Source organism: Hypanus sabinus, chromosome 8 (genome assembly GCF_030144855.1).
Source record: "Hypanus sabinus isolate sHypSab1 chromosome 8, sHypSab1.hap1, whole genome shotgun sequence".
NCBI lineage: Eukaryota > Metazoa > Chordata > Chondrichthyes > Myliobatiformes > Dasyatidae > Hypanus > Hypanus sabinus.
Window position 1 is genome coordinate 168,638,105 of NC_082713.1, and position 27,387 is coordinate 168,665,491.

General features: G+C 38.6%; 1 protein-coding gene across 4 annotated transcripts in view; it reads right to left on the reverse strand.

Moving 5' to 3' along the window:
• Positions 1–27,387, reverse strand: part of scaf11 (SR-related CTD-associated factor 11) — a 98,633-nt gene that overhangs the window by 31,395 nt on the left and 39,851 nt on the right. For all 4 annotated transcript variants that reach the window (XM_059978485.1, XM_059978489.1, XM_059978486.1 and 1 more), the window contains 5 exons: positions 13,291–13,457; positions 5,878–5,955; positions 5,601–5,674; positions 1,931–1,986; positions 1,513–1,625 (listed from right to left, as the gene is read on the reverse strand). In XM_059978485.1, coding sequence (XP_059834468.1) covers positions 1,513–1,625; positions 1,931–1,986; positions 5,601–5,674; positions 5,878–5,955; positions 13,291–13,457 — 488 coding nt within the window. The remainder of the gene's footprint in view (positions 1–1,512; positions 1,626–1,930; positions 1,987–5,600; positions 5,675–5,877; positions 5,956–13,290; positions 13,458–27,387) is intronic.

The following is a 27,387-nucleotide window of genomic DNA, read 5'->3' on the forward strand; positions in this document are numbered from 1 at the left end:
GAATTCACAATTTTCTGCTATAACTTGGAGAGGAGTGAGGGGCACTGGTGGCAGGAAGAAAAGCTGCGCCTGTGTCTAACCAGTGGTCCCTTGTCATCTGAAATATGTTAGCTTTCCACCGAAAACAGTGCCAATATGACAGAACAAGAACTGATACCCATTTCTTCTCAGTAATAATACAGCATCATACTAGAACAACGAATAGGTAAATAAATCATCAAGACTTGAAATTAACACATTGACAGAAAAATAAAAATAAAAATCAATCAGTTCAAAGACAAGAGGAAATAGTGGGTCACAAGATTAATTGGCAATTCATTTTATGGAAGCAATAAATGTTTACAAATTAAAATGACTTGCACAGAACAGCCAAATAGGCTTGCGGTCACTTCACTCTCAAAATGATACATATATAAAAAAAACACTAGTATATTAATCTAACTTAGAAAAACCAATCAGTCCTTACCTGGTCATGCTTATACAGATAACAGTTCTACAAAAGCATAGCTCATATTTCCTTATGATAAAAGGGGAGGCTAGTCTGTCCCACTGAATCTATGCCAGCCCAGTGAGTAATCCCATTCTCCTCACCTTCACATAATAGGGCAATTTAGAGTGACCAATTAACCTAACAATTCAAATGTCTTTTGGCCATGGGAGGTATTGAGAAGGTGCTGGGTGAACCATGAAGTGTAAACTACACACAGAAAACCTCACTGTTCAGGAGTGAGCATTGGTCAACGAGGGACAGATCTACTGACTATACCACTGAGCCACTCTTGACACATAACAGATGGATGGATTAGATTGTGTTGAATAAAATCACTTCTGTTGGTAGCTCAAGGAACAGCTCAAAAGCACTTTCTCAGAACAACATCCCAAGAATGTAGTTGAAAAACTAAAGATGTTGAAATATAGATTTGAGAATGTGCATACACTACTGAACACTACACTCAAAATATGTCTTGAATAAAAAACTTCAAAATCAGCATTTGCAACTACCCATCACCAATTCTTAAATTTAAGACAATTATAAATGTACTTATCCTCACAAAACTGTTTATTGTGCTTTCCATTACTGAGAAAAACTAAAGAGGAGATATCCTCTTATTCTGTAAGCCACAGGAATTTAAATGATATTCCATTACATATAATATTCAATGATATTATTAACAGATATTCCAGAATTTAACCCTTAAGCTACTTCTGTTCATGTGAGTGTTCATTGGGAAATAGCGGGAGGTAGACAGGAACATGTAATTGCAGAGTCATTTATTTACTGGTATCTTAATAAGTGGCAACTGAAATGCTTAATTTGTCATTGTATATAAAGTTAAGATGTTTGTTAAGTTAAAGCACTGCATTAATTATATAATCAAACAGCACAGACACGTGGTTCTTCAAAACAAAACAATTTACAGGAGTTTTGCTTTATAACAAATGCCTCAAAAAACTTTGGATGCCTATAACAAAACTCTATGGATTTATGAAACTTTACACATTTAAACTAACCTTATTTTTAGTCTTCTTGGGATTCCTCGCATTAGGGCTCCTTTTGTTATTGGCAATGAAGGATGTGCTTTGTATATCGCGGAATTCAGTTTGTTGCCAGTCATCAGAGTGCCCTGTCCAAAAAATTTTCAAAGTTGCTGCATATCATTTCACTTTTGAATCACAGACCAATACTCTACATCACAGGGAGCTAACGTTTCACGCAGACGTTTCTTCCCAACCCATGGTTCCACTGCCATAAATGAGCACCTACAACACCACTCTCATATTTAACAAGCACAAAAGTTATGAAATGCTGAGTATTAAGCAACTAGAATAACTGAATTTAAAACCCAAAACTTTGCCAGAGAAAACAAAAATAAACTTACTTCTGAAATATGTTTACTTCCTTATACTATTAAAATAATTTTCTACTTACTTTTGCATGTTTCCTTTCGGCATGTACATACTCCATCATTCAAAACATCATGTTCCCTGAAATATTCAGAAGAAATAAACATATAATGTTTTTTGATACTCTCATAAAATCTTGATTATCTTAAGAGATGGCAAATTTCAACAGATGTAACATGGAGAGCATTCTAAGTGGCTACATCACCGGCTGGTTTGTGGGAGAGGGGGGAAGGCCACTGCACAGGATCGAGTAAGCTGCAGAGTTGTAAAATCAGTCAGCTCCATCATGGGCACTAGCCTCTACAACATCCAGGACATCTTCAAGGAGCGATGACTCAAAAAGGTAGCATCTATTAAGGATTTCCCACCACCCAGGACTGCCCTTTCTTCACTGCTACCATCAGGAAGGAGGTACAGAAGCCTGAAGGCACACACTCAATGATTCAGCAAAAGCTTTTCTTCCTCTGCCATTTGATTTCTGAATGGACATTGAACCTATGAACACTAATTCACTACTTTTTTTTAACTTAACTATTAATACGTTCATACCTACTGTTTTTTCTCTCTATTATCATGCATTGCAATGTACTGCAGTTCCAATGTTAACAAATTTCATGACATATGCCAATGATATTAAACCTGATTCTGATACTGATGGTTGGCTAAATGGTACTGTAGAAATAATAGCCTAATTGTACTTTTAATGAAGCACAAAGCAGTTAGTATTTGAGGACTGTGATTACACAAGGTGATCAGAAACATGTTATACAAGTTGCAAAGTTCCTTCAGTGGAAGGTGCTATACAAGTTGTCATGGTTCATAATCATCTCACTAACAGACCTAGTGACATAAATGCAATGGCACAAATTTTTTGTACATTCGGAATTTATGTCCACTCAATTCAAAAAGATAAACTTAGAATATTTCCACACCTAAGTATCTTCTTTAAAAGCACAACAGGGCCTGACACCTCTTTGAAGATGAAAACCAATTTCCAACATGTACAGAACTTCATTTCCCCAGATTTTAAAAACTAAGTAATTCTAAACACGAGAGATTCTGCAGATGCTGGAAGTCCAAAACAATACACACAAAATGCTGGAGGAGCTTAGCAGGTTGGGCAGTTATAGAAATGAATAAACAGTCGACATTTCAGGCTGAGACGGAAGGAAGGGGGCAAGACGTCAGAGTGAAAAGGTTGGGGTGGAGGGAAAGGAAGATAGCCAGAAAGTGATAGGTGAAACCAGGTGGGTAGGAAAGGTAAAGGGCTGCCAAGGAATGAATCTGATAGGAGAGAGGAGGAGAATGAACCAAAGTAGAAAGGGAAGGAGGAGGGGACCCAGGGGGAGGTGATAGGTAGATGAAAAGAGTGAAGAGGCCAGAGTGGGGAACAGAAGAGGGGAGGGGAATGGGGGGGGGGGGATGACTGGAAGGAGAAATTGATATTCATGTTATCAGGGTGGAGGCTACCCAGACAGAATACAAGGTATTCTGAAAAATTCTGGTGTAATAAATAAATAATTCTGTCTTTACTTTTCCTTGTCCTTAAACTTGCAGGCTCTACTTTGATTCAATATTTCTTTCCCTCTCATTTCACTTTCTGTACCCAGTTAGCTAGTGAATTCAGTAGCCTACTTAATATTTCCTGATTGATAATCTCTGTGGATTATAAATAATTCATCAAATCGATTGGCTTTGGAGACACATGATTGCATTCCTTGTTTACACAGTTCCAAGATTACTCTCAAAAGATGCAGGACATATTAACCCTCTAATTATAGTAAGCAACAACACAATCATTTCCAAAGTCCAGGGGGAAATGCAATCATTATTTTAATTATATCTTTAAATATTACTTGTAGATATGCCTGTTATAATGCCAAGTGAAATGAAGTTGCTGAACTCCAACAACACAAGAAAATGCATCCACCAAAAGCAGACATTTCCGGTGGCCAAGCATTCTAATTCTGCTCTCATTCCTGTTCTGAGATGTCAGTCCATGGCCTCCTCTTGTGCCAACATGAGGCCACACCCAGGCTGGTGGAGCAACACCTTGTACTCTGTCTGGGTACCCTCCAGCCTGATAACATAAATATCGATTTCTCCTTCTGGTAAAAATAAATTCCCTCCCACCTCCCTTCTTCTTCTATTTTCACTCTGGCCTGTTCTCACTTGCCTATAACATCCCCCTGGGTCTCCTCCGATGGTCCACTCTCCCCTCCTATCAGATTCATTCTTTTCCAGCCCTTGACCTTTCCCACCAACCAGGCTTCACCTATCACCTTCCAGCTAGCATCCTCCCAACCCCCATCTTCCCCCTTCCATTTCTGTGCCGAGGAAGGGTCTCCACCTGAAACACTGACTTTTTATTCACTCCCATAGATGCTGAGATGCTCCAGCATTTTGTGTGTGTTACAATAAATTAATCATGCCATTGTGTGTCTGCCTACTGCTGCATATAGGGCAGCAACGAAGATCTTCCATGTCTGGCAGTGTTCAGAGTTTGCTTCATTGTGTCAGTAACTCTGTTTTCACCACTGTTAGTTATGCAAGTTTTGGGTGGAGACTCAGGAATACTTCATCGCACTCAGATGTAGAAGTATTCCTCATTGCTGTTTCCATAACAGTTTTGTTTTACCGGTCAGGGTTGCTGGCCTTGAGCTGACCTCCTGAACCTGAATGCCTGGTGGACCACTCTTAGTCCGGCCTCTGACCTGTTTGGCATGCATGACCCTACTAAAGTCCTGACTCCAGTCAACATAGCTCTCCAGGTCATTGAGGCACACAAGCCTCCAGACTAGGACAAGGCTGTAGTCCTCTTGAAGGCCACTGTGTGAAGCATGCCTTGAATTCCAGCCCTACCCCATGGAAACAATTTGAGCTCTACAGAATTACAAACAGGATGTATCTTGCTGGGCTGAAGACACAGCTTAGAACCACCAACTCTCATGAAAAGCTAAGTTTTGAATATTTGTTGCTGAACATGCCGTCTTATTAGGAACAGCAATATACCACTTTCTATGGGGATACAACAGGATAAATATTGAAATGCTTCCACCACTGCGTATCTTACATGAAAAGACATTGTGATAAGAAGTGACTCCACCCCAACCTTGTACAGGCATTCCCCCCCCCAATACAAAGGTAGAGCATGCCTAAGAAACCTTTCTTAAGCCGAAATGGCGTAAAGCAAAGAACTATTAATTTATATGGGAAAACTTTTCGTAAAAGTGAAAATCCTTTTTGTAATGAGAAAACAGATTACTAATGTAGCTCTTTTGTAAAGGCAAAGTGGTGTAAAGTGGGGGACGAGTGTAAGAAAGAGATAGCGGTACATGCTAGAACTCTGCACACCAAAGGATAATGGACGTGAGATCATGAGGTATTTAAAGAGGAATTAGATGTATTTTTGAAAGATCGTGGAATTAAGGGTAATCTGGAGAAAATTAATACTGAATTACATTCATATGGCAAACCTGAACAAGCAGATTTCTGTTCAATTAGAGTTCTACAGAGATGCCAACATGGTGTATTCTGTAAGGTATGATGCAATAAGCCAAATGCTCTGAGCCTGTTAATGAAAGATGTCTTCAAGTAGAGAGTATTGTTAACAACAAACAATTACTGCAAAAGATACAAACATAAAATGCTGGAGGAACATTTGGATGATCTCAGAAGACTTTGTTGGTACAAACCTTGAGACATTGACATGTCCACTGCTGCCCTCCTTCTGGTTCGAATTTTTACTGAAGCAAGTGCTGACTGGAATCTGATATAAAGGATAAAGAGAAATTGAAATTTTTAATAAATGTTTTTATTTCAAACTCTGAAGGCAGAAATCAAAGTTTATTTTGCCAAACTGGGCACTATTGTAACTTACTTTAATAATATTCAATTAGCTGGGACATTTTATTTTTAATATTTGACTTATCTTCATTTATCCAATTACCAACAATTATTTCAATACCATACCTTTGTGCTACACTTTATATTGTCTTGTTTATAAACCACACTGAAAGGCGTTCTATCTATTGGGCAGGAACTCAGTTTCTGTAAAACATTAAAAAAAATTACAATGTAAGTTCAAACCACTTTTATTATCTAATGCAAGATTAGTTTATTTTAAACTACTCAAACAATGAAACCAAATTCTGAGAAAATATCACTTTCAGTATAAATTTCAGCACAGAGTGGACGGTGAGGAATGGTCAAATAGAGTCATAAGAAAGTACAGTTACCGCCAAAATTAGGGGTGTGTCTATTTTTATAGACCCCTCAATTTCATTTACACATCATTAAATTATTTCTGATCCACAGGGCAGATTTTTGTTGATAACTGGTTCACTTTTTAATCGAAAAGTGGTTCTAGTTAATATTTATGCTCCAAACTTTGACTGCCCTGAATTTTTTAAACGTTTATTTACTTCCCTTCCTAATCTAAATGAATATATGTTGATAATGGGTGGAGATTTTAATTGTTGTTTGAATTCTTCGATGGATAGATCTAAACCTATCCGAACTCTTCCGAATAGATCAGCCTTACTTATTAATTCTTTTATGGTTGATTCGGGAATTACAGAAATATGGCGGTTTTTGAACCCTAAAGATAAAGAATTTTCATTTTTTTCACATGTATATCATAGTTATTCTAGAATTGATTATTTCCTTATTGATCATTGGTTATTAACGGATGTTATTGATTGTAAATATGATTCTATTACTATTTCGGATCATGCACCTTTGAAGTTATCTATTAAGATTTCGGACTTTTCCAATAATATTAGATCTTGGAGACTTAACGCTACTCTGCTTCAAGACCCAGAATTTGTCACCTACATAAAACAGCAAATTGACTTGTTTTTCTCAACAAACTATACTGAAGAAATTGACAGAGGAATACTTTGGGACTCTTTCAAGGCTTTTATCCATGGACAAATTATCTCGTATTCTGCTGGTAAAAGGAAACAAAGATATTTAGATATTGCTTTATTAGTGGATAAAATTAAGGAAATTGATAAGATTTATTCCGTGACTCCTACCATAGAACTTTATAAGAAGAGAGTTGAGCTTCAAATGGAACATAGCTTATTATTGTCTTCTTCAATTGAAAATCAATTAATTAGGACCAGGGCTCAATTCTATATTCACAGTGATCGAACTGGTAAACTGTTAGCTAATCAATTAAAAGCTATTTCGACTAAGCGACAAATTATTAAAATTCGTAAACAAGACGGTAATTTAACTACTGATCATAAAGAAATCAATAACACTTTTCAAGATTTTTATAAATCTTTATATCAATCAGAATTTGATGGTGACCTGTCCATGATGGATAATTTTTTTAACAATTTGAATATTCCTAAACTGATAGGTGAAGATCGTAGCTTGTTTGATGCTCCTATCTCTATGGCCGAAATAGGTGAGGCTATCTCATCAATGATTTCAGGGAAAGCTCCTGGCCCTGATGGTTATATTGTAGAATTTTTCAAAACTTTTTCTTCTTTGCTTTCCCCTTGGTTATGTGAAATCTTTAATGATGCGTTTGCTAAGAAGAGATTACCTCAATCTTTTTATGAAGCTACTATCTCTCTAATTCTTAAAAAATCCTACTTTATGTACATCTTATCGCCCTATATCATTATTAAATGTAGATTCTAAGATTCTTACAAAAATTTTAGCCATTAGATTAGAAAAGGTACTAACACAGATTATTTCAGAAGATCAAACTGGTTTCATTAGGAATCGGTATTCTTTTTTTAATGTTAGAAAATTGATTAACATAATTTATACTTCATCACCCACAGTCCCAGAATGTGTTAACTCATTAGATGCTGAAAAAGCTTTTGATAGAGTTGAATGGACATACTTATTTAATGCATTGAGAAATTTTAATTTTAGTCCTAATTTTATATCATGGATTAAATTAATATATTATAAACCTGTTGCTTCTGTTCTTACAAATAATTATAGATCCTCTTTTTTTCAATTATCTCGTGGTACGAGACAAGGTTGTCCTTTAAGTCCTTTATTATTTAATATTGCATTAGAACCTTTAGCCATTGCTATTCATGAATCTCCTAATATTTTTGGTATTACCCGTAATGAGAAGTTATACAAATTATCACTTTATGCTGATGACTTGCTGTTATATATTTCTGATCCTGACAGGTCTATTCCCGCTATTTTATCCTTGTTGGCTCAATTTGGTAGTTTTTCTGGTTATAAATTAAACTTAGATAAAGAGTGAATTATTCCCCTTAAACGCGCAAACTTTATTGAATGACAGGATTCCATTTAAAGTTGTTACTGATAACTTTATCTATTTAGGTATAAAAATTACCAAGAAATATAAAGATTTATTTAGACTGAATTTTTTACCTATGCTTCATCAAATTCAACACCTTACCACAAGATGGTCTCTCTTATTCCTATCATTAGTTGGTCGGATTAATGCTATTAAAATGATGATTTTACCGAAATTTTTATATTTATTTCAAGCCTTACCAATTTTTATTCCTAAATCTTTTTTTGACAACATTGATTCAAAAATTTCCTCATTTGTGTGGCAAAATAAATACCCCAGGTTAAGTAAAAGGCAATTACAAAAATCTAAAAAAGATGGTGGTTTAGCTTTACCTAACTTTAGATTTTACTATTGGGCGAATAATATTCGTAACCTAACGTATTGGAAATTAGATTTGGACTCCCCATTGTGTCCACAGTGGGTAAATTTGGAATGCAATGAGGTAAAGGGATATTCTCTATTCTCCGTTCTTGGTTCTTTTCTTCCTGCTGATTTAGTTAAATTCAATAAACAGATATCTAATCCTGTTATCAAACATACATTACGAATTTGGTTTCAATTTCGTAAATTTTTTACTCTGAAAAACTTTGTTCTTGATAGCCCTATTTTATTTAATTTTTTTTTCAAACCTTCCTTGACAGATCAAGCTTTTAGCATATGGAAAAGGAAAGGTATAAAATGTTTTCGTGATCTTTTTTTTGAAGGTACTTTGATGTCTTTTGACCAACTTTCCAATAAATTTAAATTACCTAAATCTAATTTTTTCAGATATTTACAAATCAGAAATTTTTTACATAAAGTTCTACCATCTTTTCCCAATTCAACTTCAATGGATTTCTCAGATTTGATTTTTACCTTAAATCCTTGTCAGAAGGGATTAGTAGCTTTTATTTATAATATGATTATGAAGATACAACCAGAAATATCTGATAGAATTAAACAACAATGGGAAAAGAACTTCGATACAATATATCAACAGATAAATGGGAAAAAATTTTACAAATGGTTAATTCTTCTTCTATATGTGCTAAACATGCTTTAATACAATTTAAAATTGTACATAGAGCTTATATGTCTAAAGATAAGCTTGCTCGATTCTATTCTCATATTAACCCTCAATGTGACAGATGTCATTCAGAAGTGGCTTCATTGACCCACATGTTTTGGTCATGTCCCACTTTATATAACTATTGGAAGGACATATTTGTTACCATTTCCTCAATTTGGAATATCGATTTACAACCTCATTTTATTACTGCAATTTTTGGTATACCAAATGAGGATGGTAATCAGTTTTCTCCTTCAATCAGACGAATGATTGCTTTTGTAACATTAATGGCCAGAAGGTCTATATTACAAAATTGGAAAGAAGTAAATCCTCCTACCATGTCTCAGTGGCTTTTTCAAACTATTTCTTATCTGAGTTTGGAAAAAATTAGAAGCACTATTTTTGACTCATCAATTAAATTTGAAGAAACTTGGGGACCGTTCATTCGACATTTTCATATGAATTAGTTTGGCCTTTTCCAGACCTTCTCTCTGCTTATTCTTGTTCAGGTATGGAGTTCCGGAGTTCTTTGACACTATCATATACTTATAAACTGTTATTATTGCCCATGTTAGTTTAGTTTAGTGTTTTTTTTTCAATATATATTCTCTTTTATATATTTTCAAATTTTTTTTTCTTTTTCTTTTGACGATTATTTTTGTTTTTTTCATATATAATTATATAGACTTGATTGATTAATGTACTTTTTTTTGTTGATGTTCAATAGGATATTATTATCTTATTATTAATGTAATTTCAAGTCTATTGTATTCATAACCTATTCATTATTATGTTACGTTTTTTTTTATATTTATATGAAACTCAATAAAAAGATTGAAAAAGAAAAGTACAGAACAGAAACAGGCCCTTCAGCCTATCTAGTGCATGCCAAACCATTTAAACTGCCTATTCTCATTGACCTGTACCGGGACCATAGCCCTCCCTGCTCCAACCAACCATGTACCTATCCAAACTTCTCTTAAACGTTGAAATCGAGCTCACATGCACTACTTGTGCTGGAGACTTGTTTCCCCTCATGTTCCCCTTCAACATTTCACCTTTCACCCTTAACCCATGACCTCTGGTCATAGTCCCACTCAAACTCAGTGGGAAAAGTCTGCTTATATATACCCTATCCATACACCTCATAATTTTATATACCTCTATCAAATCTCTCCTCAACCTTCTATGTTCCAAATAATAAAGTCCTAACCTATTCAATTTTTCCTTTTAACTCAGGTCCTCCAGCCCCTGCAATAACCTTGCAAATTTTCTCTATACTCTTTCAACCTTATTTACATCCTGTAGATAGGAGACCAAAACTGCAGACAATGTTCCAAATTAGGCCTCAACAACATCTTATACAACTTCAACATAACATCCCATCTTCTGTATTGAATACAAATAAGTGCTAATTTCAGTTGCAGCAGCTTCTTAAATAATTCTCAGAGAAGTTGCCAAGTTAGTCATAAAATTATTCTCACTACTTGTAGTGGGCATATCACAAACATGAGAAAATCTGCAGAAGCTGGAACTTTTTAAAAATGCCTCTAGATACATTTTTGCCTGGCCTGCTGAATTCATCCAGCATTTTGTGTGTATTGCAGTGAGAGTACCTGCTTCCATCACCCATCCAGACAGTGATTTCAGATTCTCACTGGCCTCTGGGTGAAGTTGTTCTTTCTCGGATCCTCTCTGCTTTAGAGAAGTTTGAAATTTTCTACCCAACCAATGCTCCTCATAATTTATAAGAGCCAATTCAGCTTCTTCTGCTTTAAGAAAAACAAATCCAATCCACCCTGACTCTCCTAACAGAAATGCTCTGTCCCAGTCAACAACTTGGCAAACTTCCTCTGCACCTCCCTATGGAAATCCCATCCTTTATCTGATACAGTAACCATGATTATCATTGTCACATCTCCCATCATCTTGAATTGGAGCAACAGCATGTAATGCCCTGAAAACCTATTCAGCTCCCAAAACCGTTTTAACGTTTTACTGTCTTATTTTCCAAATTTAAAATATATTGTAGGATATTTTTCAGCAAACCTACAAAATATTGTGCATTATATAAAAAAAATCTAAAACCTGTCAACAATTTATGAAAAATTAAAAACCAAATTTGTGAGGCTGATAAAGTATTCATCCCCTTTGTAATTAATTTGCCAACTTTCCTTACGTGCAATATACTATGATGTATTAGCTCACACAATTTATTGATGTAGGAAATTGGAGGATCACCTGTTTTGCATGAATCATAAGAATAAATACTCCCTCTCTCTGTAAGGTCCAACAACATGATAGATTTTTCTCTCTAAGATTCAACCTTCTGGTAGATTTTCAATAGACCAAACCAAAATAGCATCCAATACAAGTCAGGGAAATGATAACCAAGAAATGCAAAAATACAAATTTGGGGAAGCGTACAAGACTATCTCAAAGGCACTGAGCTCAGTGCAGTGCATTGTGACAAATGAAAAAAATATGAACTCACAGCTACACTGCCAAGGTCAGGTCACCCCTCTAAACTTAGTCACCAGTGAAATATGACATTTACAAGTGGCTACTGTGACGCCAATTGAGTGGCTATTGTGAGCTGCAGAGGACAGCGGCTGCAACCGGTGATGAAGTTCATGGCTCCACAATCTCTAAGCCCTTGCACAAAAAGGGTAGTTATGGGTGAGTGACAAGGAAGAAGCCCTGGCTAGAAAGAATGCATACCCTTGCCCGTAAAGACTATGCAAAGTGTCACTTAGAAGATACTGTAAAGATGTGTTAGAAGGCCTTGTGGTCAGATGAGACAAAAGTGGAACTTTTTGGTCTCAACATTAAGCGGTATGTGTCGTGAAAATCTAATATTGCACACCATCCAGACAATGCCATCTCTACTATAAAGCATAGTGGAGGTAGCATAGCTTTGGGGATGCTTTTCAGCAGCATGGACTGGACAACTAGTCAGGTTTAATGGGAAGATGAATGCTGCTAAGTGCAGAGAGATCCTGGAGAAAGCTTAAAGCGAGGAGGAAGTTCATCTTTCAGCGGGATGAAACGCACTGCCAGGGGCAACCATGGAGTGGTTTTAAATGAAAAAAATTAATGTTCTTGAGTTGCCCAGTCAGAGTCCTTGATCTTAACCCAACTGAATATCTCTGTCAAGACCAAGATTACTGTCCACTGCCGCTCCCAAACTAACCTAGCACAGCTTGAACAGTTTTACACGGAGGAATGGGCAAATCTTGCTCTATCACATTGTGCAAAGCTAATAGGGACTTACCCAAAAATATTACTGGATGTAATAGTCGCAAAAGGTGGTTCAACTAAACACTGAGCAAAGGGGGTTGAATACGTTTGAGCAGCTGATGTTTGTTTTTATTTTTTAGTTTTTCATCCTTTAATAATTTTCCAAGTTTTTTGGACTCTTGCAGTGAAAAAAGGACGCGTGATTCACAAATAAAAGTTATCAGTTAAATTGGCCAAATCCCCTGGTTGTAATATGTATTTATGTGAATTAAGGGTTGGGAGCTCAATACTTTTACAAGGCACTGTGAATGCTCTGTCTTACAGAGGTCAGGTTTTGAGCTTCCTGATGTACAAGACTCATGTCTTTGGGAAGGGGTGGGGCCTGAATGTGGTAAATGAAAAGCAAACCACATTTGTTTCGACATATACACTAAAGAATCGGTGCCATTGCCAGTGGCCTTAGAGTCATTCCATGGAAAGTCTATGTCCCTGTCCATCATGGATAATACTTACCATATACAGAACTCTAATGTAGAGTATCAGCATTCAATTAAACTGTCACACTTTAACTTGATGAATAGAGCTCTTACTTCCATTTTCTGCCCCAATCTTGCTAAATAAACCTTATAAGTATGCTTGTCAACTGTTTCAGTTATATCTACTGTTTTATCTGATGTGACTAAATTAAGGAAACATTAATTCATTATTTTATTATATTTCCAACTCATTTCCACTCTGACCTTTATTTTCAATAAAATTACTTATAAAGCTATTCAATTAACAATTTGCTTACTTCAGCCCATGCAAGAATACACCCCAGGCAAAAAATGTGGCAGCAGCTCTCAGGAACAGCCACTTCTTGTTCCACAAAAACATTCAGGCAGATAGGGCACCAGTCACTTTGATCGGTGGTTGAAATGAACAACCCATCATCAGCTTGTTCTTGTTCATTCTCCTCACCTGTTAACAAGATGAGAGAAATGGTTGACTCCAAGTGCAGAAACATGTTAGCAGGCAATAAATAATCACAGTAAGGCGGGGGATTAGAAATAAAATTGATTCAATAAGAACTCTTATTTTAAGGACAATAATATTCATCATAAAAACACAATTATTTTAGACGGATATCAGAATCAGGTTTAATATCACTGGCATATGTCGTTCAATTTGTCGTCTTTGCGGCAGCAGTACAATGCAAGACAATACATGATAATAGAGAAAAAACTGGATTACAGTAAGTATATATACATTAGTTAAATAAGTAGTGTAAAAATAAAAATAAAATAAGTCAGAAGGTAGTGTTCATGGATTCAATGTCCATTAAGAAATCAGATAGCAGAGGGTAAGAAGCTATTCTTGAACTGTTGATGCTTTGACAAAGGGGACAGCAGTGGGACCACTATGGGCCAAACAGTAGTGCTGATGTTGGGTATGGAAATTAGAGGCAGAGCCAATAGAGAACCAATAACTCTAATCTATACACATATCAAATTAATAACTATACTGTGGAGGAAGAATTTCTGGAGCACATACAGTAAGGTTTATTGGACCAGTACATCAAGGGAACTGTTCGAGAGCAGGCCAACCGAGAATAAGTAATGTGTATTGAGAAAGAATTAATTAACAACCTTGTTATGCAAGTTTCCATGGAGCGACTATAACATTATGGAATTCTTCATATGGTGTGTGACATGTTTAATTCTGAGACCAGGGTCCTGAGCTAAAATGAGGAGTGTTATATATGGGAGTAGTTGTAGACTGGCAATGACAAACATTTAAATAGTGTATGAATGAAGTACAATAGTTCGTTCCTAGCAGGAAGAATGGATAACAAGAAATTAGTGATTATATTAGATCAAAGGAAAAGACAAAAAAAAATATGAAAAATAAGCAAAACCTAAGGACTGGAGGGAAAAATGGAACTGGAGAATTTGCAGTAAAACCAAAGTACTTACTATAAAAGTTTTTATAGATATTTGCAGAGAAAATGATTTATAATGGCAAACTAAAGAAAGGACAGACTAATAAACCAATATTTTGTTTCTTTCTGCATTGAGGACACAAACACCTCAAAAATGTTATAGAACTTAGGGCCATGTAGAAGGAACAACTGAAGAACATCAACAATAGTTCAGAAACAGTTGGATTTATAACTATAATGAAATACAGCATGGAAACAGACCTTCAACCTAACCCAGGGGTGGGCAAACTTTTTGACTTGTGGGCCACAAAGGGTTCTAAAATTTGACAGGGGGGCCGGACCAGGAGCAGATGGACGGAGTGTTTTGGTAATAAACCTCATAAGAGAAAATAAAATATCATGGGATATGTAGAAAACATGTGCTTTAATTTCAATTGAAAATGAACAAATGCATTACAACAAAATATCTGTCTTTGAAGTCCCATGGTATTTAGCTATTTATTGAAATGACTTTTAAGACACTGAAAATTAAATGAATAAAATACAGCTTTTTTTAATAGTAACAGTTATTATTTCAAAGCACTGAAAATTCTGTTATCCTTCAAGATATTATCATCATCACTCTCCCCCTGACTGTCTTTATTTCAAAAACGGTAGGAGATGCAGGTCTACTTGTCCTGCTCCTTCTTATTCAATTGTCCCCTGTGCCAAAACTCAACAACGACCAGCACAAAGACAGAACAATGACAGCGCGCCAGTATGCGGAGCGCGTTATTTGATCTGGAGCGCATTTTTTATTTTGAGAACGTACGTGCACCTGCGCACTACTCATGTCCATCACTTAACAGAAATGACATGTAACATGTAGGGCTTATTGAAAAAAATATTTTCAAATGCATTTTTTACATAACACAACGAAGAAACTTATTTTTAATTTCAGTGGGAACAGTGTTGTTGGTCTCCCTTTTTAGCCAGCGCATCAAAGTCTGGATTTAGTTTTGTTGTGGCGATTCTCAGGATGGATCTGAGGTGTTGGTCAGTTAACTTGGATCTGTGGCTGGCTTTGTTGATGTTAATGATGCTGAACGCCTGTTCACACAAATAGGTTGAGCCGAATAAAGAGTAAAGCGCAAATGTGGAGTAATACGCTGCACTTCAACAAAGGTCAATGTATATAGAGTGCGTCATCTATTGGGAAAACGCCAGAATTGCAGGGAAAAAACGTTAACAAGGTTTATTAATACAATTTCATCAAGTTCTGTGGGCCGGATTAAAAAGCTTAACGGGCCGCATATGGCCCGCGGGCCGTAGTTTGCCCATGCCTGACCTAACCCCATGCCAATCAAGATATCCATTTAAGCTGGTCCCATTATCTGTACTGGTCCATATCCCTCTAAATCAGGGGTTCCCAATCTTTTCTTTATGCTATGGATCTCTACCCTTAACCGAGGGGTCCGTGACAGTGAGAATAGGAATAGAATGAGCTGGAGGATAAATGTGTGGCTGAGGGATTGGAGCAGGGGCAGGGATTCATATTTCTAGATCATTGGGACTTCCTTTGGGGCAGGTGTGACCTGTACAAAAAGGACGGGTTGCATTTGAATCCCAGGGAGACCAATGTCTTGGTGGGGAGGTTTGCTAAGTCTACTGGGGAGAGTTTAAACTAGAATTGTTGGGGGTGGGAACTGAACTGAAGGGACTGGGTCTTCGAAAAGGAGGTTAGCTCACAAACAGACAGTGTGAGAGGGAGGATAGGCAGGTGATAGAGAAGGGATGCATTCGGACTGAAGGCTTGAAAAGCGTCTATTTTAACGCAAGAAGTGTTGTGAACAAAGCGGATGAGCTTAGAGCATGGATCAGTACTTGGAGATATGACTTTAGAAGATAAGAATTTAGAAAATTGAGGGGGATCTTATTGAAACGTATAAAATTCTAAAGGGACTGGACAGGCTAGATGCAGGAAGATTGTTTCCGATGCTGGGGAAGTTCAGAACGAGGGGTCACAGTTTAAGGATAAAGGGGAAGCCTTTTAGGACCGAGATGAGGAAAAACTTCTTCACACAGAGAGTGGTGAATCTGTGGAATTCTCTGCCACAGAAAACAGTTGAGGCTGGTTCATTGGCTATATTTAAGAGGAAGTTAGATATGGCCCTTGTGGCTAAAGGGATCAGGGGGTACGGAGAGAAAGCAGGTACAGGGTTCTGAGTTAGATGATCAGCCATGATCATACTGAATAGTGGTGCAGGCTCGAAGGGCCGAATGGCCTACTCCTGCACCTATTTTCTATGTTTCTATGATGTGGTGGCCATTACAGAGACTTGGATGACTCAGGGACAGGAATGGTTACTTCAAGTGCGGGGATTTAGATGTTTCAGAAAGGACAGAGAAGGAGGCAAAAGAGGTGGGGGCATGGCACTGTTGATCAGAGATAGTGTCACAGCTGCAGAAAAGGTGGACGCCATGGAGGGATTGTCTACCGAGTCTCTGTGGGTGATGGTTAGGAACAGGAAGGGGTCAATAACTTTACTGGGTGTTTTTTATAGGCCACCCAATAGTAACAGGGATATCAAGGAGCAGACAGGGAAACAGATCCAGGAAAGGTGTAATAATAAGAGTTGTCATTTAATAAGAGTTTTAATTTCCAAATATCGACTGGCATCTCCCTAGAGCGAGGGGTTTAGATGGGGTGGGGTTTGTTAGGTGTGTTCAGGAATGTTTCTTGACACAGTATTTAGATAAGCCTACAAGAGGAGAGGCTGTACTTGATCTGGTATTGGGAAATGAGCCTGGTCAAGTGTCAGATCTCTCAGTGGGAGAGCATTTTGGAGACATTGATCATAATTCTATCTCCTTTATAATAGCATTGTTGAGAGATAGGAACAGACAAGTTAGAAAAGCATTTAATTGCAGTAAGGGTAATTATGAGGCTATCAGGCAGGAAATTGGAGGCTTAAATTGGAAACAGATGTTCTCAGGGAAAAATACGGAAGAAATGTGGCAAATATTCAGGGGATATTTGTGTAGCGTCCTGTATAGGTACGTTCCAATGAGACAGGGAAGTTATGGTAGGGTACAGAAACCGTGGTGTACAAAGCTGTAATAAATCTAGTTGAGAAGAAAAGAAAAGCTTACAAAAGGTTCAGAGAGCTAGGTAATGTTAGAGATCTAGAAGATTATAAGGCTACTAGGAAGGAAATTAGGAGAGCCAGAAGGGGCCATGAGAAGACCTTGGTGGGCAGAATTAAGGAAAACCCCAAGGCCTTCTACAAGTATGTGAAGAGCAAGAGGGTAAGATGTGAAAGAATAGGACCTATCAAGTGTGACAGTGGGAAAGTGTGTGGAACCGAAGGAAATAGCAGAGGTACTTAATGAATACCTTACTTCAGTATTCACTATGGAAAAGGATCTTTGTGATTGTAGTGATGACTTGCAGCAGACTGAAAAGCTTGAGCATATAGATATTAAGAAAGAGGATGTGCTCGAGCTTTTGGAAAGCATCAAGTTGGATATGTCACCTGGACCGGACGAAATGTACCCCAAGCTACTGTGGGAGGCGAGGGAGAAAATTGCTGAGCCTCTGGTAATGATCTTTGCATCATCAATGGGGACGGGAGAGGTTCCAGAGGATTGGAGGGTTGCAGATGTTGTTCCCTTATTCAAGAAAGGGAGTAGAGATAGCCCAGGAAATTATAGACCAGTGAGTCTTAACCTCATTGTTTGGTAAGTTGACGGAGAAGATCCTGAGAGGCAGGATTTATGTACACCTGGAGAGGTGTAATATGATTAGGAGTAGTCAGCATGGCTTTGTCAAGGGCAGGTCGTGCCTTTAAGAGCCTGACTGAATTTTTTTGAGGGTGTGACTAAGCACATTGATGAAGGTAGAGCCGAAGATGTAGTGTATATGGATTTTAGCACGGCATTTGTTAAGGTATCCCATGCAAGGCTTATTGAGAAAGTAAGGAGGCATGGGATCCAAGGGGACATTGCTTTGTGGATCCAGAACTGGCTTACCCACAGAAGGCAAAGAGTGGTTGTAGACAGGTCATATTCTGCATGGAGATCGGTCACCAGTGGAGTGCCTCAGGGATCTGTTCTGGGACCCTTACTCTTCGTGATTTTTATAATGACCTGGATGAGGAAGTGGAGGGATGAGTTAGTAAGTTTGCTGATGACACAAAGGTTGGAAGTGTTGTGGATAGTGTGGACGGCTGTCAGAGGTTACAGCGGGATATTGATAGGATGCCAAAGTGGGCTGAGAAATAGCAGATGGAGTTCAACCCAGATAAGTGTGAAGTGGTTCATTTTGGTATACCAAAAACGATGGCAGAATATAGTATTAATGGTAAGATTCTTGGCAGTGTAGAGGATCAGAGGGATCTTGGGATCTGAGTCCATAGGAAACTCAAAGCAGCTGTGCAGGTTGACTCTGTGGTTAAGAAGGTGTTTTGTGCATTGGCCTTTATCAATCGTGGAATTGAATTTAGGAGCCGAGAGGTAAGGTTGCAGCCTGGTCAGACCCCACTTGGGAGTACTGTACACAGTTTGGTCGCCTCACTACAGGAAGGATGTGGAAGTCATAGAAAGGGTGCAGAGGAGATTTACAAGGATGTTGCCTGGATTGGGGAGCATGCCTTATGAGAATAGGTTGAGTGACCTCGGCCTTTTCTCCTTGGAGCGAAGGAGGATGAGAGGTGACCTGATAGAGGTGTATAAGATGATGATGACAGGCACTGATCGTGTGGATAATCAGAAGCTTTTTCCCAGGGCTGAAATGGTTGCCACAAGAGGACACAGGTTTAAGGTGCTGGGAAGCAGGTAGGGATAAGTTTTTTACTCAAAGAGTGGTGAGTACGTGGAATGGGCTGCCAGCAACGGTGGTGGAGGCGGATACGATAGGGTCTTTTAAGAGGCTTTTAGATAGGTACATAGAGCTTAGTAAAATAGAGGGCTCTCAGTAGCCTAGTAATTTCTAAGGTAGGGACATGTTCGGCACTACTTTGTGGGCCGAAGGGCCTGTATTGTGCTGTAGGTTTTCTATGTTCTATGACCCCAGGTTGGGAACTCCTGGTCTAAATATTTCTTATCGATGTACCTGTCCAATGTTGTCATCATAATGCCTCAATCATATCCCCTGGCAGATGATCTAATATATGCACCACATTCATAATGTAACTGTAGAAGCACTGGAAATACAGCATGTACAATTTTGACTCCTTATACAATAAAGGATGAACTTGCTATTGAGGGAATGCAACAAAGATGATTCCAGGGTTGGCAAGCAAGACAAATGAAGAACAACTGGGGCTACTGAACTCGTATCTGCTACAATTTAGAAGAATGAAATCAGAATGACTGGCACCTCCTCAATGCAAAAGGTTCGGTAGGGCAGAATTTGTTATATGTATCTTGTAAAGGTTCCTGACATAGTATGTGGTCAGGCCCACGAGAGGAAAGGCCATACTGGGTCTGGCAATGAACTCTCAGATGATAGACCTTTCAGTGGGTGAGCATTTCAGAGAGTGACAACCCCCAGACCTATTAGCACAGCCATGGACAAGGATAGAAGTAGATGAGATAGAAAAGTTTTTAATTGGAGGAGGCATTAAGGTGGTGCTAGGCAGGAATTTGCAACCTTGAATTGGGAGAAGATATTCTCAGGGAAATGCAGCAGAAATGTGGAAGTTGTTTAGGAACCACTTACATGGGATTCTGGATGTTTGTCTGAGATAGGGGTAGATAGTAGGGTAAAGGAATTATGGTTGACAAAGGTGGAATATTTAGTCAAGAGGAAGATGGAAACATACTTAAGGTTTAGGAAGGAAAAATTAAGCCGGGTTCCTGAGAATGACATTAGCAAGAAAGGAGCTTAAGAATGGATTTATAAGAGCTAGAAGGGGACATGAGAAGATCTTGATAAATAGGATTAAGGAAAACTGTACAAGGGATTCTACACGTACATGAAGAACAGAAGGACATCTAGAGTGAGGGTAGGACTGCTCAGGGATAAGGGGGTTAAAAATGTGCCTGAAAGTGGAGAAGTATACTGGTAAGCTTGCAGATATTAAGGTTAGTGGAATTATGGATAGCGAAGAAGGTTGTTGTAGGTTACAACAAGGATATAGAGCTGAGTGGAGAAGTGACAGAAGTAGTTTAATCTGAAAAGTGTAACGTGATACACTTCGGAAGATTGAACTTGAGTTTGGAATGCAGTTATTGGAATGATTTTGAGCAGTGTGGAGGGATCTTGGGATTCAAGTCCATAGCTTCCTCAAAGTTGCCACACAATTGATAGGGAGGCAATGTCTGGATAGACCATATTTAGAGCAGAGTGTTCATTTTTGGTCACCTCATCACAGGAAGGTCATGAAAGCTTTAAAGAGTGTGCAGAGGAGATTAACCAAGATACTTCCTTATGAGGAAAGGTTAAATAAGGTTAAGCGAGCTAGAACTTTTCTCTTTAGAGCTGTAGAAGATTATAAGAAACATTGACAAAGCGGACAACCACCACCTAGGGTGGCAATCGGCAATGCTAGAGGACAGCATTTTAAGGTGAGTGGAGGAAAATTTCATGAATGAGACTGAATAGTTTCAGAGACTTAATGAATGCATCTGTAATAATTCAGAAGCTTGACTCTACCCAGATCCAAGTAGTTAATTATTTATTATCACTCAATACAAGCACACCATAAGTAACCATACACAAATTCATGAAATGTAACAATTCCCAAAGTTTACTTTATTACTGATACAGACCATAGCCTAAAGAGCAGTATCACTGGAAAAAGAACCTCTACAAAACTAAAACCTTGGAATTTGTTAATGAACTTAAGAGTAAGACATGGCCACAGATAAGAGCTTATCAATGTTTGCCAATTTCACGTCAAAAGGATTTAGGCAATTTGTGTTACATTTTTCAAATGAAAGTATCACATGATGCAAGTACTTTTATTCAGTCAGCTTCATGTTGCAGTAACTAGATAAAGTCCAATAAAGGAGCAAGGAAACAATCCATAAAATGTTTCTCTTCATTAAAGCATGTTTTTATTCTAGCAGATTTCCACACAATATTTATAAACTAACTTATCAAAATTAAACAAGATGCACCCTGCACCTCTCCTCAGGGTTAGGTGAGTTTTATAACTACAAGTCAGTTTTCCTGCCATAACAGATCAATACAGCAAGTACAGGTTGAGCACCACTTATCCGAAGTTCCAAAATCCAAACATTTTTTGAGCATTGACATGATGTTACAAATAGAAAATTCCACAAGGTGCTGGGAAGATTCAAAGGCAATGTACAGATCTTTGTGCACTAGTTCTGAGAAGTGACCTCACATATGAAAAAACACAGCATAAAGCTAAAAATGAAGATCTCAATTGTATATTGAAGGAATGGATTCATCAGCGAGAGTGAACATATGCCGTGTAACAGTATGCTAATCAGGACGGAAGCAAAGATCACGATGAACTGATAATTTAAGGTAATTCAGCAGGCTAATTGCAGAAAATTAATTAAAAGCATGGTATTAAATTTCTAAAGCATCTGCAGATCAAGAAGCAGCAAAGAAATTCATTCTCCCGATGAAGGGTCCTGGCCCGAAACGTTGACTGCTTACTATTTTCCACAGATGCTGCTGGCCTGCTGAGTTCCTCCAGCATTTTGTATGTGTTGCGCTCAGATTTCCAGCATCTGCAGATTTTCTCATATTAAAGAAATTCATTGATGAGCTTACCAAGATCATCACTGATGAAAAGCTAACATTAGAACAAGTCTATAAAGCTGATCCTTTTTATACCTAAAAAACCTAAAAATACATCTAGAGTCTATTGTAACCTTTTAATCAAAACATGGCACTGGAGATGGAGACTGAAAGCCTGCTGTTTGCTGTTGTTCAACAGCTGATTCAGGTATTTTCTCGATGCTGCTGTGTTGCTTTTTTACCCCACACACTTATTTTCCCCTCGCCCTATTACTTTATTTATTGAGATACAGCTCGGAATTGACCCTTCCAGCTCTCTGAGCTGCACCACCCAGCAATCCCCAATTTAATCCTAGCCTCATCATGGGACAATTTACAATTAACTACAAACTGGTACACCTTTGGATCGTGGGAGGAAACCACAGTATACTGAAGAAACCCACGCAACCGCAGGGAGAATGTACAAACTCCTTACAGACAGCAGTGGGAACTTAACCTGTGTCACTGGTACTGTAAAGCATTATGCTAACCACTATGCTACCCTGCCACCCGTAATTATATTAACATATGTAATAACTTTAACTATCAAGTACATATTTATGATGAACAAGTGTAGGACAAAGACTATCTACTGGTAGCACATAAATTTAGAGTTAGAAATGATGATGATTCCAAGCTATCTGGTTAATCCAAAAAAAATTCCAAAAATCCACTTCTGGCTCATAGTGTTTTGGATAAGAGGTACTCAACCTGCTACTAAATACATCGACTACACAATCTTTTCTGTTCAAAGATGTTACACCAACAGATACACCAGTGATACATTAATTTTAATATCTTACAGATCATAGCAAATTCATGAATACCTTGACAATAATAAAATACTGCATATCAGTGAAAACAACGCACACTTAAGTATGATTAACTGTTCTAAAACAATTATCAGTTAATGAACACTGAATTTAGACCATAAAACATTAAGCCATTTTGCCTACTGAGTATGCTCTTGTATTACATCATAGCTGATTCATTATCCCTCTCAACTCATTACTCCAGTTTTCACTCCGTAACTATTGATGCATTGACCAGTCAAGAACCATCAACTTCTGCTTTAAATACACCCATAACTTGGCCTCCAAAGTTTTGTGTGGCAATGAATTCCACATATTCACCACCATTTAGCTAAAGAAGTTCCCCTGTTCTAAATGGATATTCTATTCTGAGGCCATGCACTCTGGTTCTAGACTCGCCCCCACAATATCAAACATCCTCTCCCTATTCACTCCTTTTAGGCCTTTCAACAATCGATGGATTTCACTAAGATCCATCAAATAGAACGTAGAACAGCACAGGATTAGGCTTCGGCCAACAATGCTTCTAAACTCCAGCGAGTCCAGGCCCAGGGTCATCAAACACTCATGTGTTAACCCATTCATTCCCGGAATCACCCTGGTGAACCTCCTGTGGACTCTCTCCAATACCACTATGTCTGTTCTTAGATTAGAGGCTTTATAAAGCCTTGGCAATACATCCTTCCTTTTAAATTCCAGTCCTCTCGAAACAAACGTTAACATTGCAAGTTAACCTTTTAGGGAATGCTGCATGAGGACCCTTAATTCCTTTTGCACCGCTGATTTTTGAATTTTCTTCCTGTTAGGAAAATAGCCAACACCATTATTCTTTCTACCAAAATGTATGACCACATAGTTCCCTACACTATATTCCATCTATCACTTCTTTGTCCATCTTCCTCACCTGTCCAAGTCCTTCTACAGACTCTGTTTCCTCAATACCACCTGCACCTCCACCTGTATGCATTCAGATCTTTTCCTTAATTACAACAACTACATTCTCTTCTGCCTCCTGACACACTTGAATTTCTGGCATACTGCTAGTGTCATCCACGGTGAAGATTGATGCAAAACACTTAAGCTCATCCGCTATTTCTTTGCCCCCATTACTACCTCTGTAGCATTGCTTCCTAGCCATCCAATATCTACTCTCACTTCTTTTATTCCTTACATATCTGGGAAAAAAAGTTTTTGTATCCTCTTTTATACTTTTGGCTAGCTTACCTTCATATTTCATTTTTTCTCTCCATATGACTTTTTTTAGTTGTCTTCTGTTGGTTTTTTAAAGGGTTCTGAATCCTTTAACTTTTTGTTCTATTATATGCCCTCTCTTTTGCTTTTATGCTGTCTTTGACTTCCATTCTCAGCCATGGTTGCCTCATCCTTCCTTTAGTAAACTTTTTCTTTGGGATGTACTTATCCTGCACCTTTCAAATAGCTCCCAAAAACTCCAGCCATTGCATTTCTGCTGTCATCTCAGCTACTGTTCCCTTACAATCAACTATGGCCAGCTCAGCAAGGACCTGGACCCACTGCAATTTGCCTATCATCACAATAGGTCAACAGTAGACACAATCTTCATGGCTCTCCATATGGCTTTAGACCACCTAGACAACACAAACACCTACGTCAGGATGCTGTTCATTGACTGTAGCTCAGCATTTAATACTATCATTCCCACAATCCTGATTGAGAAGTTGCAGAACCTGGGCCTCTGTATCTCCCTCTGTAATTGGATCCTCGACTTCCTAATCAGAAGACCATAGTCTGTGCGGATTGATGATAACATATCCTCTTCACTGATGATCAACACTGGTGCACCTCAGGGGTGTGTGCTTAGTCCACTGCTTTACTCTCAAATACCATCTACAAATGTGCCGACGAGAGGGCGTGCAGGAGTGAGATATGCCAACCAGTGGAATGGTGCCACAGCAACAACCTGGCACTCAAAATCAGTAAGGCGAAAGAGCCGATTGTGGACTTCAGGAAGGGAAAGACGAAGGAACACATACCAATCCTCATAGAGGGATCAGAAGTGGAGAGAGTGAGCAGCTTCAAGTTCCTGGGTGTCAAGATCTCTGAGGATCTAACCTGGTCCCAACATATTGATGTAGTCATAAAGAAGGCAAGACAACGGCTATACTTTTTTAGGAGTTTGAAGAGATTTGGCATGTCAACAAATACACTCGAAAACTTCTAAAGTTGTACCGTGGAGAGCATTCGAACACGCTGCATCACTGTCTGATATGGAGGGGCTACTGCATAGGACCGAAAGAGGCTGCAGAAGGTCCATTTTGGGCACTAGCCTATTAAGTACCCAGGACATCTTTAGGGAGTGGTGTTTCAGAAAGGCAGCGTCTATTATTAAAGACCTCCAGCACCCAGGACATGCCCTTTTCACACTGTTACCATCAGGTAGGAGATACAGAAGCCTGAAGGTACACACTCAGCAATTCAGGAACAGCTTCTTCCCCTCTGCCATCCGATTCCTAAATGGACATTGAAGCTTTGGACACTACCTCACTTTTTTAATATACAGCATTTCTGTTTTTGCACACTTTTAATAATCCATTCAATATATGTAATTGATTTACTTGTTTATTTATTATTACCTTTTTCTATGTTAGATTATGTACTGCATTGAACAGCTGTTGCTAAGTTAACTGATTTCACGTCACATGCCGGTGATAATAAACCTGATTCTGATTCTCCTCTGTCATACAGATATATCTGATTTTAGCTTCTCCATCTCAAATCGCAGGGGAATTTTATTATATTATGATTACTGCCTCCTAGGAGTTCCTTTATCTTAAACTCCCTAATCAGTAGGAAAATTTTTAATTGGGGAAGGGCAAATTATGAGGCAATAAGGCTAGAATTTGCAGGTGTGAATTGGGATGATGTTTTTGCAGGGAAATGTACTATGGACATGTGGTCAATGTTTAAGGATCTCTTGCAGAATGTTAGGGATAAATTTGTCCCGGTGAGGAAGATAAAGAATGGCAGGGTGAAGGAACCATGGGTGACAAGTGAAGTGGAAAATCTAGTCAGGTGGAAGAAGGCAGCATACATGAGGTTTAGGAAGCAAGGATCAGATGAGTCTATTGAGGAATATAGGGTAGCAAGAAAGGAGCTTAAGAAGGAGCTGAGAAGAGCAAGAAGGGGGCATGAGAAGGCCTTGGCGAGTAGGGTAAAGAAAAACCCCAAGGCATTCTTCAATTATGTGAAGAACAAAAGGATGACAGGAGTGAAGGTATGACCGATTAGAGATAAAAGTGGGAAGATGTGCCTGAAGGCTGTGAAAGTGAGCGAGGTCCTCAATGAATACTTCTCTTCGGTATTCACCACTGAGAGGGAACGATGTCGGTGAGGACAATATGAGTGAGGTTGATGTTCTGGAGCATGTTGATATTAAGGGAGAGGAGGTGTTGTTGTTAAAATATATTAGGGCGGATAAGTCCCTGGGGCCTGACGGAATATTCCCCAGGCTGCTCCACGAGGTGAGGGAAGAGATTGCTGAACCTCTGGCTAGGATCTTTATGTTCTCGTTGTCCACAGGAATGGTACCGGAGGATTGGAGGGAGACGAATGTTGTCCCCTTGTTCAAAAAAGATGGTAGGGATAGTCCAGGTAATTATAGACCAGTGAGCCTTACGTCTGTGGTGGGAAAGCTGTTGGAAAAGATTCTTAGAGATAGGATCTATGGGCATTTAGAGAATCATGGTTTGAGCAGGGACAGTCAGTGTGGCTTTATGAAGGGAAGATCGTGTCTAACAAGCCTGATAGAGTTCTTTGAGGAGGTGAACAGGCATATAGATGAAGGTAGTGCAGTGGATGTGATCTACATGGATTATAGTAAGGCATCTGACAAGGTTCCACATGGCAGGCTTATTCAGAAAGTCAGAAGGCATGGGATCCAGGGAAGTTTGGCCAGGTGGATTCAGAATTGGCTTGCCTGTAGAAGGTAGTGGTGGAGGGAATACATTCAGATTGGAGGGTTGTGACTAGTGGTGTCCCACAAAGATCTGTTCTGGGACCTCTACTTTTCGTGATTTTTATTAACGACCTGAATGTGGGGGTAGAAGGGTGGGTTGGCAAGTTTGCAAATGACACAAAGGTTGGTGGTGTTGTGGATAGTGTAGAGGGTTGTCGAAGATTGCAGAGAGACATTGATAGGATGCAGAAGTGGGCTGAGAAGTGGCAGATGGAGTTCAACCTGGAGAAGTGTGAGGTGGTACACTTAGGAAGGACAACTCCAAGGCAGAGTACACAGTAAACGGCAGGATAGTTGGTAGTGTGGAGGAGCAGAGCGATCTGGGGGTACATGTCCACAGATCCCTGAAAGTTGCCTCACAGGTAGATAGGGAAGTTAAGAAAGCTTATGGGGTGTTAGCTTTCATAAGTCGAGGGATAGAGTTT